The sequence below is a fragment of the Procambarus clarkii genome, chromosome 48, assembly GCF_040958095.1.
Source record: "Procambarus clarkii isolate CNS0578487 chromosome 48, FALCON_Pclarkii_2.0, whole genome shotgun sequence".
Taxonomy (NCBI): Eukaryota; Metazoa; Arthropoda; class Malacostraca; order Decapoda; family Cambaridae; genus Procambarus; species Procambarus clarkii.
The window spans coordinates 21,760,421-21,778,840 of record NC_091197.1 but is presented as its reverse complement, the minus strand read 5'-3'; the positions used below and the strand labels follow the sequence as shown (position 1 = coordinate 21,778,840).

The window sequence follows — 18,420 nt, the reverse complement described above, 5'->3', positions numbered from 1 at the left end:
CAGGACAACTCCAGAACCTCATAATGGAGTGGCAGTGAGGGAGGGAGGGCGAGTGGCAGTGAGGGAGGGAGGGCGAGTGGCAGTGAGGGAGGGAGGGAGGGAGGGAGGGCGAGTGGCAGTGAGGGAGGGAGGGAGGGAGGGAGGGCGAGTGGCAGTGAGGGAGGGACGGAGGGAGGGAGGGCGAGTGGCAGTGAGGGAGGGAGGGCGAGTGGCAGTGAGGGAGGGAGGGCGAGTGGCAGTGAGGGAGGGAGGGAGGGAGGGGTAAGTGGCAGTGAGGGAGGGAGGGAGAGTGGCAGTGAGGGAGGGAGGGAGGGAGAGTGGCAGTGAGGGAGGGAGGGAGGGAGAGTGGCAGTGAGGGAGGGAGGGAGAGTGGCAGTGAGGGAGGGAGGGAGAGTGGCAGTGAGGGAGAGAGGGAGGGAGAGTGGCAGTGAGGGAGGGCGAGTGGCAGTGAGAAGAGGGAGGGTGAGTGGTAGTGAGGGAGGGAGGGTGAGTGGTAGTGAGGGAGAGAGGGTGAGTGGTAGTGAGGGAGAGAGGGTAGTGGCATTGAGGGAGGGGGAGTAGCAGAGAGGGGGGGAGTAGCAGAGATGGAGGGAGGGCAATTGGCAGGGAGGGAGGGAGGGCAAGTGGCAGTGAAGGAGGGAGGGAGAGAGGGCAAGTGGCAGGGAGGGAGGGAGGGCAAGTGGCAGTGAAGGAGGGAGGGAGAGAGGGCGAGTGGCAGTGAGGGAGGAAGGGAGGGCGAGTAGCAGTGAGGGAGGGAGGGCGAGTGGCAGTGAGGGAGGGGGAGTGGCAGTGAGGGAGGGAGGGGGAGTGACAGTGAGGGAGGGAGGGCAAGTGGCAGTGAGGGAGGGAGGGCGAGTGGCAGTGAGGGAGGGAGGGCGGGCGAGTGGCAGTGAGGAGGAGGGAGGAGGGAGGGAGGGCGAGTGGCAGTGAGGGAGGGAGGGAGGGAGGCGAGTGGCAGTGAGGGAGGGCGAGTGGCAGTGAGGGAGGGAGGGCGAGTGGCAGTGAGGGAGGGAGGGAGGGAGGGAGGGAGGGAGGGCGAGTGGCAGTGAGGGAGGGAGGGAGGGAGGGAGGGCGAGTGGCAGTGAGGGAGGGAGGGAGGGAGGGAGGGCGAGTGGCAGTGAGGGAGGGAGGGAGGAAGGGCGAGTGGCAGTGAGGGAGAGCGAGTTGCAGTGAGGGAGGGAGGGCGAGTGGCAGTGAGGGAGGGAGGGCGAGTGGCAGTGAGGGAGGGAGGGAGGGAGGGCAATTGGCAGGGAGGGAGGGCAATTGGCAGGGAGGGAGGGCGACTGGCAGTGAGGGAGGGAGGGAGGGAGGGAGAGAAGCGAGTGGCATTGAGGGAGGAAGGGAGGGCAAATAGCAGTGAGGGAGGGAGGGTGAGTGGCAGTGAGGGAGGGAGGTGAGTGGCAGTGAGGGAGGGAGGGTGAGTGGCAGTGAGGGAGGGAAGTGAGTGGCAGTGAGGGAGGGAGAGTGGCAGTGAGGAAGGGAGGGAGGGAGGGCGAGTGGCAGTGAGGGAGGGAGGGAGGGCGACTGGCAGTGAGGAAGGGAGGGAGGGCGACTGGCAGTGAGGGAGGGAGGGAGGGAGGGAGGGAGGGAGGGAGAGAGGGTGAGTGGCAGTGAGGGAGGAAGGGAGGGCAAATAGCAGTAAGGGAGGGAGGGTGAGTGGCAGTGAGGGAGGGAGGGTGAGTGGCAGTGAGGGAGGGAGAGTGGCAGTGAGGGAGGGAGGGAGGGAGGGAGGGCGAGTGGCAGTGAGGGAGGGAGGGAGGGCGAGTGGCAGTGAGGGAGGGAGGGAGATAGGGGTAAGTGGCAGTGAGGGAGGGAGGGAGGGAGATAGGGGTAAGTGGCAGTGAGGGAGGGAGGGAGGGAGGGAGATAGGGGTAAGTGGCAGTGAGGGAGGGAGGGAGGGAGGGTGAGAGGCAGTGAGGGGGAGAGGGGGAGTGGCAGTGAGGGAGGGAGTGCGAGTGGCAATGAGGGAGGGAGGGAGTGCGAGTGCCAGTGAGGGAGGGAGGGAGGGTGAGTGGCAGTGAGGGAGGGAGGGAGGGTGAGTGGCAGTGAGGGAGGGAGGGAGGGTGAGTGGCAGTGAGGGAGGGAGGGGAGGGAGGGCGAGTGGCAGTGAGGGAGGGAGGGAGGGCGACTGGCAGTGAGGGAGGGAGGGAGGGAGGGTGAGTGTCAGGGAGGGAGGACAAGTGGCAGTGAGGGAGGGTGAGTGGCAGTGATTGAGGGAGGGAGGGCAAGTGGCAGTGAGGGACGGAGGGCAAGAGGCAGTGAGGGAGGGAGGGCAAGTGGCAGTGATTGAGGGAGGGAGGGCGAGTGGTAGTGAGGGAGGGAGGGTGAGTGGTAGTGAGGGAGGGAGGGTGAGTGGTAGTGAGGGAGGGAGGGAGGGAGAGTGGCAGTGAGGGAGGGAGGGCGAGTGGCAGTGAGGGAGGGAAGGAGGGCGAGTGGCAGTGAGGGAGGGAGGGAGGGCGAGTGGCAGTGAGGGAGGGAGGGAGGGCAAGTGGCAGTGAGGGAGGGAGGGAGGGTGAGTGGCAGTGAGGGAGGGAGGGAGGGAGGGAGGGTGAGTGGCAGTGAGGGAGGGAGGGAGGGAGGACGAGTGGCAGTGAGGGGGGAGGGAGGGAGGGCGAGTAGCAGTGAGGGAGGGAGGGTGAGTGGCAGTGAGGGAGGGTGAGTGGCAGTGAGGGAGGGAGGGAGGGAGGGAGGGCAAGTGGCAGTGAGGGAGGGAGGGAGGGCAAGTGGCAGTGAGGGAGGGAGGGAGGGCGAGTGGCAGTGAGGGAGGGAGGGAGGGAGGGCAAGTGGCAGTGAGGGAGGGAGGGAGGGTGAGTGGCAGTGAGGGAGGGAGGGCGAGTAGCAGTGAGGGAGGGAGGGTGAGTGGCAGTGACGGAGGGAGGGCAAGTGGCAGTGAGGGAGGGAAGGAGGGAAGGCAAGTGGCAGTGAGGGAGGGAGGGAGGGAGGGCAAGTGGCAGTAAGGGGGGGGGAGGGAGGATGAGTGGCAGTAAGGGAGGGGGGAGGGAGGACGAGTGGTAGTAAGGGAGGGGGGAGGGATGACGAGTGGCAGTGAGGGAGGGCGAGTAGTAGTGAGGGAGGGAGGAAGGGAGGGAGGGCGGGCGAGTGGCAGGGAGGGATGGAGGTCGAGTGGCAGCAAGGGAGGGCGAGTGGCAGTGAGGGAGGGCAAGTGGCAGTGAGGGAGGGCGAGTGGCAGTGAGGGAGGTCGAATGGCAGTGAGGGAGGGAGGGCAAGTGGGAGGGAGGGAGAGGGAGGGCGAGTGGAAGTGAGGGAGGGAGGGAGGGAGGGCGAGTGACAGTGAGGGAGGGAGTGAGGGTGAGTGGCAGTGAGGGAGGGAGGTAGGGCGAGTGGCAGGGAGGGAGGGCGAGTGGCAGTGAGGGAGGGAGGGAGAGTGGCAGGGAGGGAGGGAGGGAGGGCGAGTGGCAGTGAGGGGAGGGAGGGAGGGAGAGTGACAGTGAGAGAGGGCGAGGGAGTGTGACAGTGAGGGAGGGCGAGTGACAGTGAGGGAGGGAGGGCTAGTGGCAGTGAGGGAGGGAGGAAGGGAGGGCGAGTGGCAGTGAGGGAGGGAGGGAGGGAGGGCGAGTGGCAGTGAGGGAGGGAGGGAGGGAGGGCGAGTGGCAGTGAGGGAGGGAGGGAGGGAGGGCGAGTGGCAGTGAGGGAGGGAGGGAGGGAGGGCGAGTGGCAGTGAGGGAGGGAGGGAGGGAGGGCGAGTGGCAGTGAGGGAGGGAGGGAGGGCGAGTGGCAATGAGGGAGGGAGGGAGGGAGGGCGAGTGGCAGTGAGGGAGGGAGGGAGGGAGGGCGAGTGGCAGTGAGGGAAGGAGGGAGGGCGAGTGGCAGTGAGGGAGGGAGGGAAGGTGAGTGACAGTGACGGAGGGAGGGAGGGAGGGAGGGAGGGCGAGTGACAGTGAGGAAGGGAGGGCGAGTGACAGTGAGGGAGGGAGGGCTAGTGGCAGTGAGGGAGCGAGGAAGGGAGGGCGAGTGGCAGTGAGGTAGGGAGGGAGGGAGGGCGAGTGGCAGTGAGGGAGGGAGGGAGGGAGGGCGAGTGGCAGTGAGGGAGGGAGGAAGGGAGGGCGAGTGGCAGTGAGGTAGGGAGGGAGGGAGGGCGAGTGGCAGTGAGGGAGGGAGGAAGGGAGGGCGAGTGGCAGTGAGGGAGGGAGGGAGGGAGGGCGAGTGGCAGTGAGGGAGGGAGGGAGGGCGATTGGCAGGGAGGGAGGGAGGGAGATAGGGGTAAGTGGCAGTGAGGGAGGGAGGGAGGGAGGGTGAGAGGCAGTGAGGGGGAGAGGGGGAGTGGCAGTGAGGGAGGGAGGGCGAGTGGCAATGAGGGAGGGAGGGAGGGTGAGTGCCAGTGAGGGAGGGAGGGAGGGTGAGTGGCAGTGAGGGAGGGAGGGAGGGAGGGTGAGTGGCAGTGAGGGAGGGAGGGCAACCCGTTCTCGCAAATTCGTAAAGTCAATATTGACTTATTAACTACGTGCATAGGTGATATACTAAACATAATAGATACCCTTAAAAAGATTCATAGAAAACACCGACCTTACCTAACCTTGTTAGTATCTTAAGATAAGCATCTTATTGCTTCGTAATTACAATTATTACTTAACCTATACCTATTATAGGTTAGGTAATAATTGTAATTACGAAGCTATAAGATGCTTATCTTAAGATACTAACAAGGTTAGGTAAGGTCGGTGTTTTCTATGAATCTTTTTAAGGGTATGTATTATGTTAAGTATGTCACCTATGCACATATTTAATAAGTCAATATTGACTTATTAAATTTGCGAGAACGGGTTGGGGAGGGAGGGTGAGTGGCAGTGAGGGAGGGAGGGGAGGGAGGGCGAGTGGCAGTGAGGGAGGGAGGGAGGGTGAGTGGCAGTGAGGGAGGGAGGGCGAGTAGCAGTGAGGGAGGGAGGGAGGGCATGTGGCAGTGAGGCAGGGAGAGAGGGCGAGTGGCAGGGAGGGAGGGAGGGAGGGAGAGCGAGTGGCAGTGAGGGAGGGAGGGAGGGAGGGAGGGAGGGAGGGAGGGAGGGAGGGAGGGAGGGAGGGAGAGCGAGTGGCAGTGAGGGAGGGAGGGCGAGTGGCAGTGAGGGAAGGAGGGCGAGTGGCAGTGAGGGAGGGAAGGCGAGTGGCAGTGAGGGAGGGAAGGCGAGTGGCAGTGAGGGAGGGAGGGCGTGTGGCAGTGAGGGAGGGAGGGCGTGTGGCAGTGAGAGAAGGAGGGAGGGAGAGTGGCAGTGAGAGAAGGAGGGAGGGAGAGTGGCAATGAAGAGGGAGGGTGAGTGGCAATGAGGGAGGGAGGGTGAGTAGTAATGAAGAAGGGAGGGAGGGTGGCAATGAGGGAGGGAGGATGAGTAGTAATGAAGGGGGGAGGGAAAGTGGCAATGAGGGAGAGAGGAACCACCACAGTCGCTGGCAGAAAATGCACATGAGAAAGAAAAAGCTTAAACAGGTGGCCAGAAAACAGTCACACAAATATATATATATATATAAACATATATATATGTGTGTGAACATATATATAAAGATATACACATACACATAAATATACACACAGAGAATATACACACAAATATACATACACAGATAAACGACATCAGGGAAAAAAACTACCTGAAGGAGGTGAAAAAACCCTTAAATCGCGAGCGCACACTCCCAGCCACATGTAAGCAAACAAGATGCTGCGCTGCCCTGGCAGCCGGGCAGAGAAGTGCATGCAGAAGAGCAAAATGTTCACCAAAATAAAAAAGCCAAGGCGATGCCCCTGAAGATACGGCGCCGAAATCACGCCTGCAAATGAGCAAAACCAACACAGACGGGACGAAAAAACCCAACCCTGTAGGTGCAAGAGCCTAAGCTCTGCAGGCAGGCTCCCTCCAAAGCCCCGGGGACCCTTGACAGGGGCCCCACGGCAGAGCCGTCCTTAATGCCCTGCACTATTGAAGAAAATGCAGAGTCCAAGGGAAAGGCATCAAGGAAAGGGTCCTGCTGGAAGGACCCATAAGTCTCGGTGGGAGGAACAGGCTAGAATGCCTACGTCCCCACAGCAAATGGGGTGACCCCCGGAGCTGCCCGAATCTCATCCTCAGCTAAATCCTGCCTGACCCCGAAACCCTCAGATGTTTGGGAGCCGGCAGCAGGCAGGGGGTGCATGGGAGGTTGGAAGAGAAACGTGAACCACCAACAAGGGAAGGACGAAGGGGCGTGGACTGAACCAAAGTCGAAGCGAGCACCACCACCAAGTGTGGGTCCCTAAAACCGAAACAGGGCAGCCCCTGGGCATTTGAGTGGTCAACCAACCTAGCACTCCGGGTCGAAGGTGTTAGTGACCTATCAAGCAGCATAACAGAGGCAGATCGTCACTCTGAGACAGGAGCAACGAACAACCCTCAAACTCGCACAAGACGAGATGGAGCTCAGAGGACACGTCCATTGGTCAACCAAGCCCCGACAGGGGTTTCCAGGGCCCACAGGGGGGATGTGTCCCTACGGAAAGCCCAGGCACTGGTGCTGCCAAAGCCAGTTGTAACCAATATATTATCCTGGCAAACTGACCCCTGTGAGGTGAGCAACCTCGAAGGCCCAGAGGGTGGCTGCCCTACTGAACCTAAGTATTACCTAATAGGCACCCTGGCAGCTTCCCAACTGGCAATAAAGAAAACTAAAAGTAGGAAAGAGAACCCCGAGGAAGCACCACAACCCAGGAGACCAGAAAGAGTCACAGCCACAGAGATTATGCAAGCTGGGTAGCACAGTGCACCCCAACCAGCAAGAACCATTCCCTATCCAAGGCCAAATGAAAGTACCTCCTTGATTGGGTTCTGGGTGTTCTTCTACTTCCCAAGCCTGGCCTGACTTGTGAGAGCTTGGTCCACTAGGCTGTTGCTTGGAGCGGCCCGCAGGCCCACATATCCACCACAGCCAGGTTGGTTCGGAACTCCTTGGATAAAATTATCTAGTTTTCTCTTAAATACCGAGACTTAAGCTGACCCGAAGGGCGAGGCAGAAAGCCAAGCAGTTGCTACCTCTACAGGAATTGGGACCCAAAGGACCGAGAGAAGAGGACCCCTGAACCACAAGGGGTGTACTCACAGGGTGTTTAAGGAAGGGAGCCCTAAGCACATGCAGCCCTTGGTACGAACTCCTGACCACCACCAATATAGCTAATATCTATATTAGATAGCTAATATATTAGATAGCTAATATCAGTCCAATAGCTCCAGGGAGTTGACAGAGCTCCCCCATAGAAAAGGGGCATGATATCGACATAAAACATTTTTTAAGTATTTTTACTCACTTGCAGAATAATAAAGCTTCCTCTCTTGGTAACCAAAACCTTCTGCTGTTCCTCACTTCTTCCTGGGATTGTCAATGATACCCCTGCCATTACCTGAGTGATGATCTCCACAAGAAAAGAAACAACTGCTGGCAAACTGGCATGCTGCAAAAGTGGAGCCAAAATCTTCTCCATTATATTTTGCCTGAAATATGAAATTACATAGTTACTAAGTGCGATACTGCACATGCAAGCAAATACTGTACACACACACACACACGATAAATGATCAAAATAATAATTAAATTGTTTTCAGTTACCGAGTTATCATCCCATTTCCTAATTTCAAGGGCAGTGGCGAGTAAAGGGATACAGCAGAACAGAAAGAGACACTAGATATTCAAAATAACTCAAGCATCCACATCTGCCAAACAAAACATCATTGCAAAGCTTGCTTCCTAAGCCTACACTCTGATGCTACCCACTGAGAAAAAACAGAGCCTCTACAAATTGCCTTTGCTCTTTCTATGGAGCTTGGAGCACATGGAAATCAGAAACCAACATGGTACTTGGATAAACTGCCTGCACAAGCATTAAAAGGTTACAAAATACTCAACTTTCTTCAGATTTTTTATTTTTTTTTGCAAGTGATAAATTATCAACTAAAAACTTCAGAACTAGTTACTAAGTGCAACACTCAGATTGCCCCTCTACCACTTGGTACACACTGGCTATGAATGCAGACCAATCTACTATCGAGATCAAGCTACCTCTGCAGGAAAGAAGCACAGGACAAGGCGAGAACTGGAAGCAGTGCCCAGAAAGAGGCATTTCACTACACTTAATACAGTACTATATTTCTGGGCAGACCCTTCAACAGCTTCTCCAAGCTATCTCAACATGGCACCAAACAAGATATAACCATGCAATGTTATTTTAAGATCAAACTAAAATTAACAAACAAGAAACCAAATGAAGGATGCAATTTGCACATCACAGAAGAAGCCCAGCCAATAAGACCCAAGGTTAAAACATGTGTCTGGAGATATAACTGCCAAAACCTACAGTTCAGTCACCAAACATCCTGGTACCTAATATTGGTTGTGAAAGGATAGAAAAGACTGATATGAGAGCAGCATATTTCCTAACATAATTGGCTCTAAGAGACATAGCAGTCTGGCTGAAGTAGTCCACTCTGGATACAATTTGTAACGAATGGACCACTGAACAGGATAAACCAGAGTGAAGATGGAGAAAGTGCCATCAGCAGAGGAATTTCATGTAGTGCACACTATCACTGAACTGTAGCTACAGGGCACAGATATAATGAACCCATAGCTCAACAAACCAAACCTCACTAACCACAAGCCACAATGAAAGGCTGACAACACACTGATAACTAAGGAGTGCCATTTCTTCCACCAACAACAAATCATGTAATGGTGATAATGGCACTGCATATCTCAGTAAGTTAGACTGGTAAGATAATCTCCAATTATCCTTCAAAAATGTGGAAAACCATTTCGTATAAAAAATATACAAATACAAATATTATGTACTGTATTTGTAATACATAATATTACAAATATGAAATTTGAATAAGAAATATACACATACCTGATTATCTGTTTAACACATGATTCATCAGTAAACATAAAAAACACAAGTTTGAGAGTTTCTAGTTGTTTGGATACTGGTTGCCTCTTCATAAATTTTTCAAGTGATTCGGTCATAATGTCTTCATAACGGTGTTTTTCCTCACGACAGAAGAGGCTGAAAAATGTGAAGTTTTATTTGGCATTTCATAAACTCATGATACTGTACAAACAATAAAGAACTATGGATAAGACTCATTCAGGAATCTGCTTGCATGCTACTGCCTTGTGACAAATCAGGCTTAAAGGGGTTAAAGTGAAATTTTGTTTGACTTACTGGTAATCTTGGTGACTTGTCAGAAAATTTTAAATTCATTGTCCCACATTGCCTGTTATTTTTTAGACCTAAGTATCCACTCGATTTAACGACCTATATGCGACTGCACCCAGGCCATTAACTGAGGGGCTCCGCTAAATCCGGAGATGCTGAAATGTCAGTAATATTTCAAGTAACATTCAGGCCCCTGACGTAAGTTTTATATAACGAAAATTATATAAATATCAGTGTGTAATTGTCTTCCAAATAAGTGATGCGCCGACGAATAAGTCAGCTGTCGGATGCTACATGGCTGATGCATGAAGACATTCTGATCAAGTACAGATTGGTGAAAACAAACAGCATTTAATGTAATGAAATGCCATTTTTTGGGTGAGACCTAGAGGCTCCCCAGAGCTAACCAGGCTGATATAAATATTAGACTCTGGCATCAGTCAATGCACATGGACTTCTAGGCCTACCGGGTACCACGAGCCAGAACCTGGGCCCCCCTCAGAGGGGCACGAGGAGCAATGCCCTATAGTTTCTATGTCTGTCATAAACCGAGTCAGGCCCCCAGAAAGGTAAGCGCCCCAAAACAAACCCCTATTCTGATTAAAATATTGCTACTGAAAGCTGAACTAGTGGACAAAACTCCCCAAATAAAAACGAGCAAAAGAGCATGATGTCACCACATCACCGCACCGCTGTCTGCACAACTCCTCCTCCCCATAAGGGGGAAGGGCGGAGCCCCAGACCTCCGCACCAACTATCCAAACCCCTAGTTCTGAGGCTAGATGTCAAAACACACAAAAAACCTACAACAGGAGGGAGGGAGGGAGGGTTGCTGTGGAGCCTCCGGGTCTCGCCCAGAAAATTGCATTTCATTACATTCAATTCTGGTTTTCTGGGGGGGAGCCCCGTCGGCTCACCGGAGCTACTTACCCAAAGACAAAACAAAATGGGCTTACCCTGGGAAGTGAGACACAACACATGATGCACCTCTGGCCTAACCAACCCAGCATCAACAACCCAAGGACCCTTCCGGAAAGCAGCAGTCTCATTCTTTGCCAGAAAAGGAGAAGACTGCAAACAAACAAACCTACCACCAGGACCAAAAGAGTACAAACCCCAGCACCAGAGGAGAGCATGAAGCTCCCCGACCCGACCCCCAGAGGCCAATGTAAACAAGAAAAGAGCCTTCGCCAAACAATCCTGAACCGAAGGAGTCACCACAAACCGAGAAGAAGAGAGAAAGGAGAACACCCGGTCCAACGACCAGGACAGCTCAGACAGCGCATGAACAAGCTAGAGGTGACAACGAATGAGACAGCTTGTGGAATGGTGCAGAAGTAACATCAACACCAAACGTAAGCTGCAGCGGCTATACCAGCGCCACATGATACGAGGCAACAGTATTCGGCATAAGAGGACGGTTCTGGAACAACCATGAAAGGAAGGCCAAGACAACCCTATCAGAGACAGAAGTACACATACATAGGGATAATAAATAACTGAAGGACTGCCAGGAAATTTCATACCGACGCCGAGACGAAGCATGCATGTGGGACACCATCAACGAAGCCACCTGCTCACCATACAAGTGGTAATAGACCCACGTCCAGATGCGAAGACTTGAGAAGATCGAACCAGCCACATAATGGACTGGCCCAATCTGCTGAAAGATGCTGAGTTGCGGGAAGATCCCCGGGTTCGGACACCGAGCAAGCAGTGCCTGAAACCAATGCAGGGCCAGCCACCAAGGAGCCAGAAGAACTATTCTCCCTTTGTAAATCTCCAAGCGAGCTAGGACCTGGAGCAACAGCGGAACCAAGGGGGAAGAGGTACAGGTAACCACACCTCGACCAGTCCTGCCTGAAGGCATCAACCCCGATGGCCTTGCAGTCGGGGGGAAGGGAGCCACATATACCGGGAGACGCCTCGACCACATCCCATAGAAACAGGTGAAGGCAGGACTACAGCCAAAGCAGAGCCTCCGGAGGGAGAAACAACAAGCGGTCCGAGAGTCCCACACAAGACCCAGCCAAGACCGAACCCGAGAGGGAACCAGATGGGACTTCCTCCAGTTCGGAAGTCGTGAAGCATCCGCCGGCAACGAATGCTCTATAAGCCATGCTGCACCCGCCAATGTAGAATTCCCATCAACAAGTCGTGGAGCATCCGCCGGCAACGAATGCTCTATAAGCCATGCTGCACCCGCCAATGTAGAATTCCCATCAACAAGTCGTGGAGCATCCGCCGGCAACGAATGCTCTATAAGCCATGCTGCACCCGCCGATGCTGAATTCCCATCGACAAGTCATGACAAGTCATCCAGTAACGATATAAAATATTATTGAAAGGAATATAAATTAGTGTAAAAAGTGTTGATAGAGTACAGTATTGTAAGTGTTAATGATTAATTAAGCCTTGACAAAAAGATACTGTACAGTGTAAATATACAGTAAAAATAATTTTCAATAGTGAAGTAGAATTAGAACTCATGTGAATTAGTAGTAAGACTAGCTGTTGTGTGAAGTGAATGCCTGAAAATTGAACCCCCTTGGTTCAGGCAATGAACCACTGGGGGAGCAGTTTGAATGGAGCCGGATCGTCAATCCGCGGGCAACCCGAACCCTCCAGAGAGCAAACCACACAGCCACGAACTCCCGCACGGTGCTTTGGGCCCGACAGATGGACGGACCCCACTGTCCTTGGCCGACCTGGTGAGCGCTGGTCACAAAGCCCCAGCAGAGAGACCATGCGTCCTTGAACACAACGAGCGGGGGCTCAGGCAGGCACAAAAGCACTGAACACCAAAAAACCCCAAGAGGAAGCCAGTGATGCAGCAACTGATGCAAATTCCCCGGGGGCCGAACCCAGCAATAGCAAGAGAGGCGGAACGGATGTCCCCGAGGGAACCAGAACAGCCGACGAAGCCAAACCCAACCAGGCGGGTAGACGATCATCGCAAAGTTCAGGCCCCCACACAGACCCTCAAGCAACCGCCGGGTCACCCAGGAGCGCCCCAGAAACGGGCGCATGCGGGACCGCAGCCACAGGAGAGAGACTAGGGGAAGAGACAAGGAAGCGGTCTGAGAGTCCCACACAAGACCCAGCCAGGTCCAAACCTGGGAGGGAACCAGATGGGACTTCCATCTCCAGGTTCACCAAGAACCCGAACCTGGCGAGCTGGGAAAGAACCAAATCCCTGGCTAGCAGACAAGAGGACCGGGTGGGAGCCAAAACCAGCCAGTTGTCGAGGTAGGCCAACACCTGAATACTTAACACTTTCGCGCTCTCGGCTCTCAAAAAAAAACAATACCCCAGATGCTTTCGGCACTTCGCGCGCCTACGCGGTAAGACCGAAAAAGTGTACACTCTTTTTACTGTCCTGACAATAATTGAAGGCGCTCGTATTTAAATTTGGTATCACTGTGTTTGCAATGAAATTGTCTATAAGAGCATACCTATAAAATGCCGCCCAAGCATGAGGACTGTCAACACCAAATAAAAAACTATTCAGATCACTCGCCAAGAGCGCCAAACAGCAACAAAATGTTTCCACTCTCTTAATGGTTGCGAAGCCTACAGTTGTCCTACATCGCTAATTGTGGTATCATTGGAATTGCAATAAAATTCTCTACACGGACATATGCATATAAATATAGATTTAATGTCGTAGCCCACCCAAAACAATTTGGGAAGTGGCCGAAGTGTTACCCGCGGCAGCATATCGGCGAAACTCGCTTTGAAAAGTGTATATTCAATTCACTGTCCTGACATTATTTGTCGGTGTATGTATTTCATTTTTGTACCAATGTGCTCGCAATAGAATGTTCTATAAGAACATAAGTATTAAAGGTCACATAAGGATGCGTTCGACCGGCAACATATATAAAAACTACGTCGATTACACTCGTCGTGTCAATAATACAATTGTTTTACCACGATGATTCACTGCCACACCGTTTTCTTTTATAAGCTGTTCGGCTATTAAATAAAGCGTAAATTTCATGGCAAACATTTGTATACTATTCCCAAGTTGATCGGATATTAAATGGATTTTATACAAATATTTTTTCGATGGACTACAGGCGTCGTCTGTTATGCGGTGACGCATAAAAAACGGTGACGACTCATGGATACTCCTAAGCGCGAAAGTGTTAAGATGCAGACGTGCCACAATGACCCAGGTAAGGTGTGTGAGCATGTGAGGTGCCAGGTTCAACCCGAACGGAAGACAACAAAGGCGGTAACCTTGACGCCCCACAACAAAACCGAGCCAGTCCCTGAATCCAGGATGAATCAGGACGGGCCAATAAGCGTCCCGGAGGTCCAGGGACACCATCCAAGAGCCCAGTGCCAACAGGAGCCGAACCTGGGATGGCGTAGTCATCGGAAAGGAGGGACAATGAACCCAGGGGTTCAGATGGGAGAAGTCCAAAATGAACCTCAGGTACGCACAGTCCGGTTTCGGAACTGGGAACAGCCGGGAAACCCATCCTGAGGGACGTTGTCATTTCGGCCAAGCCCAAGGTCACCCACTTCAAGATGACATGACAGAGCGCAGGGGAAGAGGCCTGCCCTGCCAGCCCCGAAACCCCCGAAGGAGGAGGGGCCACCCAATGCCACCTCAGGAAGAAGGAAATGACCCGAAACACCTATAAATCTTTGGACCAGGCGTGAGTGAAAGGCGCAAACTCTCCCCCCCCCCATCACCCCATAAATGGGGCGAACCACGAAAGGGTCGGCGCCCCTTACAAGACCACAAACCTCGCACACAGCGAACATCGCGCCGACCAGACGAAGGTGGGTCCGAAGGCAGGGCCGGAACCGAACCTGGTACCAGTGGCTTACCTCGACGAGCAGAACCCCCAAGCCCTGCCACAGCCCCTCCAGGAAGGCCCCCCTTCCCCAAGGACCCTTGGAGAACTAACAAGTTGGACGACAACTAGCCGAAGCAGCTGCAAATACTGTGCCACGGCAGAATCTGCAAAAAGAAGAGGGCAAAAAGTTTTTGGCCTGTGCCCAGGTCAATTCCAGAGAAAAAGCAAGCACTGCCTGCTGACACGCGAGCTGGGAAGCATAAAACAGTGAAACCACATCCTGCAGGATTTGGGCAAAGAGCTTCAACAAGGCAGCCGACGAGCAAGCTGCCGAGCCCAAGGCACCAGACCCAGGAACGGCCCCAAGCATCCCCACATCCTCCTCAAGCCAGTCCAAAGAAAGCTCCAGGTGGGAAAAGAAATGCAAGGCCAAAGCCAAGAGGCCACAGGTGTGCAAGTCCCCAGCAACCTGTGCAGCTGAAAGGGAGGGAACCTGCACATGAAACTGCACTATGCCAAAATCCCAAGGAAGGGCAGGGACAAACAAGCACTCATTGAGGTGCTCAAGTCAAGGTCACCCCCCCCCACCCTCCACCCCCAGGAAAACCTGAACCAATGTCAAAGTCTCGTGCCACTCAAGAGTGCGGGAACGACAGAAAGAATGCCAAGCCTCCAAAGCAAACACAGGACAGTCCGCCAGCCAGGACGACTCCGGAAACTTGTAACGGATCCAGAAAGGGAACGACGTCCTAAACCTGAAAGACGACGGAGCCATAACCGAGGCATAATCTGGGTCGCGCAGGAGGTAAGCCACTAGAGCTGCCCGCACCGCATACGGTTGGATGCAGGAAGCCGAAAACCTCCGGAAAGACAGAACCGACGCACCTGGGGGGACACGGAACTGAACCCGGGGCGGGGCAGATACCAAATCCAATTCGTATGTAGAAGGGGGAAAAAAAGAGAACCCTACTCCTTGTAACAGTAAGCCCCGCTCAGAGGGCAGAAAAACCCAGGCGGGGTCCAATGGGGCCTAAGGCCCTTAAATCTGCCCCTCCCCTGTCCCAGGGTCCTCCACCTCAGTACCCGGGGCAGCGTCATCCTCCAAAGCACCAGCCTCAAAAGAAAAGGCCAGAGCAGCCGTGTAAGCCGGACGGAAGGGGAGCCCACTGGTTAGACCCGGAGGCATCGGCTGGGAGATCGTACTCAAATGCCTCCATCGCCACACCGGAAGGGGCATCCCTTGAGACTGCACGAGTCTCAAGACCATCTAAGCCCTGCTCCGACTCCGAAACCTTCAGATGTTTCGGGGCCGGAAGTAGGGGGAGGGGGTGGACCGGAACGAACCATAGCAGGGGAAGGACGAGGGGGTGCGGACTGAACCAAGGCCTAAGCGACCATCACCCCCAAGTTCGGGTCCCTATATGCAAAACGGAGAAGCCTTGGGGCATCCGGGTGAGCAATCAACCTAGCACGATGCAACAACTTAAAGTGCACATGCAATGCCTGTGCTCTTTAGATCATCATTAGTTTGGGTAAACTGAGTCACCAGCAAGCAACAAAACTCGCAGGACTTCGGGTCGAAAGTGTCACTGACCCAACAGGCAGCGTGATGGAGGCAAAAACAGTGAGAGTCACCCTGAGACAAGGGGACCGAGCAATCCTCGAAATCGCACGAAGTGGGGAGGGGGGGTTGGGGACTCAGAGGTCACATCCATCGGACCCGCACGCCCCCTGGGGTTTCCTAAGGTCTTGAGATGGAACTCACGCTCAGGAAATCCCAGGCAGGGTACTGCTACCTGGCGCTCAAAACTACCAAGCAACTCTCTAAAGCTGAACCTCATAGACGTGTTCACTCACGGGAACCTAGCCGGGGGTACCACCAAAAGAGAACCACACTCAGGTCAGACACAGAGGGACAACAAGCAAGGCAGACCCCCCCACAAGGCAAAAAGAAAAAGAAAATCCCACAAGAGGTCAATGTACCCAAAAGGAACAGAGCCGGCCGCTATGAATGGTGAAAACAAGCTACGCAGCACCCTGCGCCCCTTACCAGTGCAAACCGCCTCATACCCTAAGGTAAACAAGGGAGACAAAACCCCCAAGCACCCACCGGGCAGCCGAAAAACCGAGCAGTAAATCAGCCTAGCAGAGGCAGGACCCAAGGAACTTGTGAAAGCTGGCCCCAAGCCCCCAAGGGCAGTACTTACAGGGCACCTCGGGACAATAACCTTAGGCGCATGCAGCCCGAGTACTGTAAAATAACTCTTGGCTCGCACAACCCCTGGAGGACAGTCACCTCATTCAAAGCACAGTGCTGAAAATCACTGAAGCCTGAGCACATGACTTCAGCCTCTAGCATCAGTCTTAGAACTAATTGGTGGATAGCCGGCGAGGAGGTCTGGGGCTCCCACTTTCCCCTCCCGGGGAGGGGGGAGCTACGCAGACAGTGGCGCGGGGACATGAGAGTTTATGCTCGTTTGCTCGTTTCTTTTTGGGGAGTTCTATCCACTTGTTCAGCTTTTGGTAGCAATTTTTCACCAGAATAGAGGTTTGTTTTGGGACCCTTACCTTTATGGGTGCCTGACCTGGTCGATGGCAGACATAGAATGCTTCCAACCACATTGGGGTTTATATAGGCCATTGCTCCCTGTCATAGTTGTGTCAAAGAGGCCTGTCAAGAATTTGGTGGTGGTGGACCTTTAAATGTTGTCTAGGGGAACAGATGATTTTACTTGAGCCTAAGGGAAATCTAGGAGTAAGGAAAACAGCCTAGTACAACGACACAAATTTATATGTACAAGACACACGACAACATATATAATAATTTGTACTCCTAACAACTCATGGTCATTCTGTAGTAATAAAACTCTCAAGCAGCCTCTGCATACCCTATGGCTCACAGTTCCAAACCTGGAACCGTGCATGCAGCCACCACACCTATCAACCTGAGACACACACATATAAACCTCTAGAAGACTGAGACTCTCTCTTATAAAACATTACCAAAGACTGCATTCTATTCTACCCTATCTTGCAACCCTGATACCAGGTAATGATGGCTTATCTGACTGTACGGCTGGAGAATAACCCTCAGAGAGCAAGGTCTGGTCGTCAAAGATCCACCTCCCCTCACGTCAAGATGGCGTCCACCTCTTGCGTCATCGCCCCTTTATACTCTATTCTTTACATTTGCAATCAAACTCTTAATTGACTTTATTTACCATATTCCCCATGCATTTTTGATTTTTGAGTCCATTTTTCTCTAACACAATTAGGCTATTCTGGTTCACATTATTCCTGAAAATCTCCAGCTGAGAAGGCACTACTTTGCTTGGCAGAGTATTACTGGTGACTCGCGGCCTCCCAGATATCGGCTGTAGATTTATTCCTGTCAAACATTGTCCATTGTGTCCACCAACAATTTATAATTGAAACTAACCTCCACAGGAGGTAAGGTTCGTAACACTCCCCATGCCTCTCTGAGGGGGCCAAGTTCTGGCTTGTGGTCCCCGGTAGATCCACAGAACTCCATACACATGACTGATGCCAAAGTCTGACATTAGCATATCAGCCTGGATAGCTCCGGGGAGCCGAAGGGGCTCCCCCCAGAAAGGGGATGCAAATCTAAGAGCCAGGGCCCAAGCTGTTTCCAAAGAGAGGACAAGCACCGCCTGTCGACACGCGAGGCGAGAAGCAAAGAACAGAGACACTGCCTCCCTCAGAATCGGCACAAACAACTTCAACAAGGCAGCTGACCCCAGAGCTGCCGAAGCAAACACACCGGACACCAGCCCAGATCCCAGTTCCTGCACATCCTCGCGGAGCCAGTCCAAAGACAACTCTAGCAGAGAAAAGAAATGCAAGACCGAAGCCTAATGCCCACGGGTGCGCAAATCCTCAGCCACCAGGGACGTCGAAAAGGAGAGAACCTGTGCGTGAAGTTGCACCTGACCAACATCACGAGGATGTACAGGGGCAAACAAGTACGCATTGAGGTGCTCAATTTCGCCTTCTAGGTAAACCTGAACAGCCGTAGTCCCTTCCTACATTCAAGCGCATGGGTCCAATAGAACGAATGCCACTCCCCTAACGAAAAGAAAGGGCTCTCCGCTAACCAGGAAAACACTGGCACCTCGTAACGCACCCAGAAAGGAAACGAGGAGCCAAACTCAAAAGAAGAAGGATCCATTACAGTGGCGTAATCCGAGGTCTCACAAGATATAACCTGCAATGGCATCTCGCACCACCTTTGATGTGATGCAGGAAGCCGAAAACCTCTGGAAGACAGGAACCGAAGAACCCAAGGAAACTCGCAACTGAACTCGGGGGATGGGTCGCACCCATATCAAGCTCATACAGGGAGGGGGGATAGGGAAACCCCTTCCCCTGTAACAAGCAGCTCCGAGCCAAGGCTACCAA

At 53.6% G+C, this 18,420-nt stretch overlaps 1 protein-coding gene across 1 annotated transcript in view; it reads right to left on the bottom strand.

The window, feature by feature from the left end:
* LOC123764810 (DNA-dependent protein kinase catalytic subunit) overlaps positions 1–18,420 on the bottom strand; it is a 746,996-nt gene that overhangs the window by 291,697 nt on the left and 436,879 nt on the right. The window contains exons 29-30 of the mRNA XM_069302649.1: positions 8,879–9,034; positions 7,283–7,466 (exon numbers count right to left, since the gene is read on the bottom strand). Of these exons, the coding sequence (XP_069158750.1) occupies positions 7,283–7,466; positions 8,879–9,034 (340 nt within the window). The remainder of the gene's footprint in view (positions 1–7,282; positions 7,467–8,878; positions 9,035–18,420) is intronic.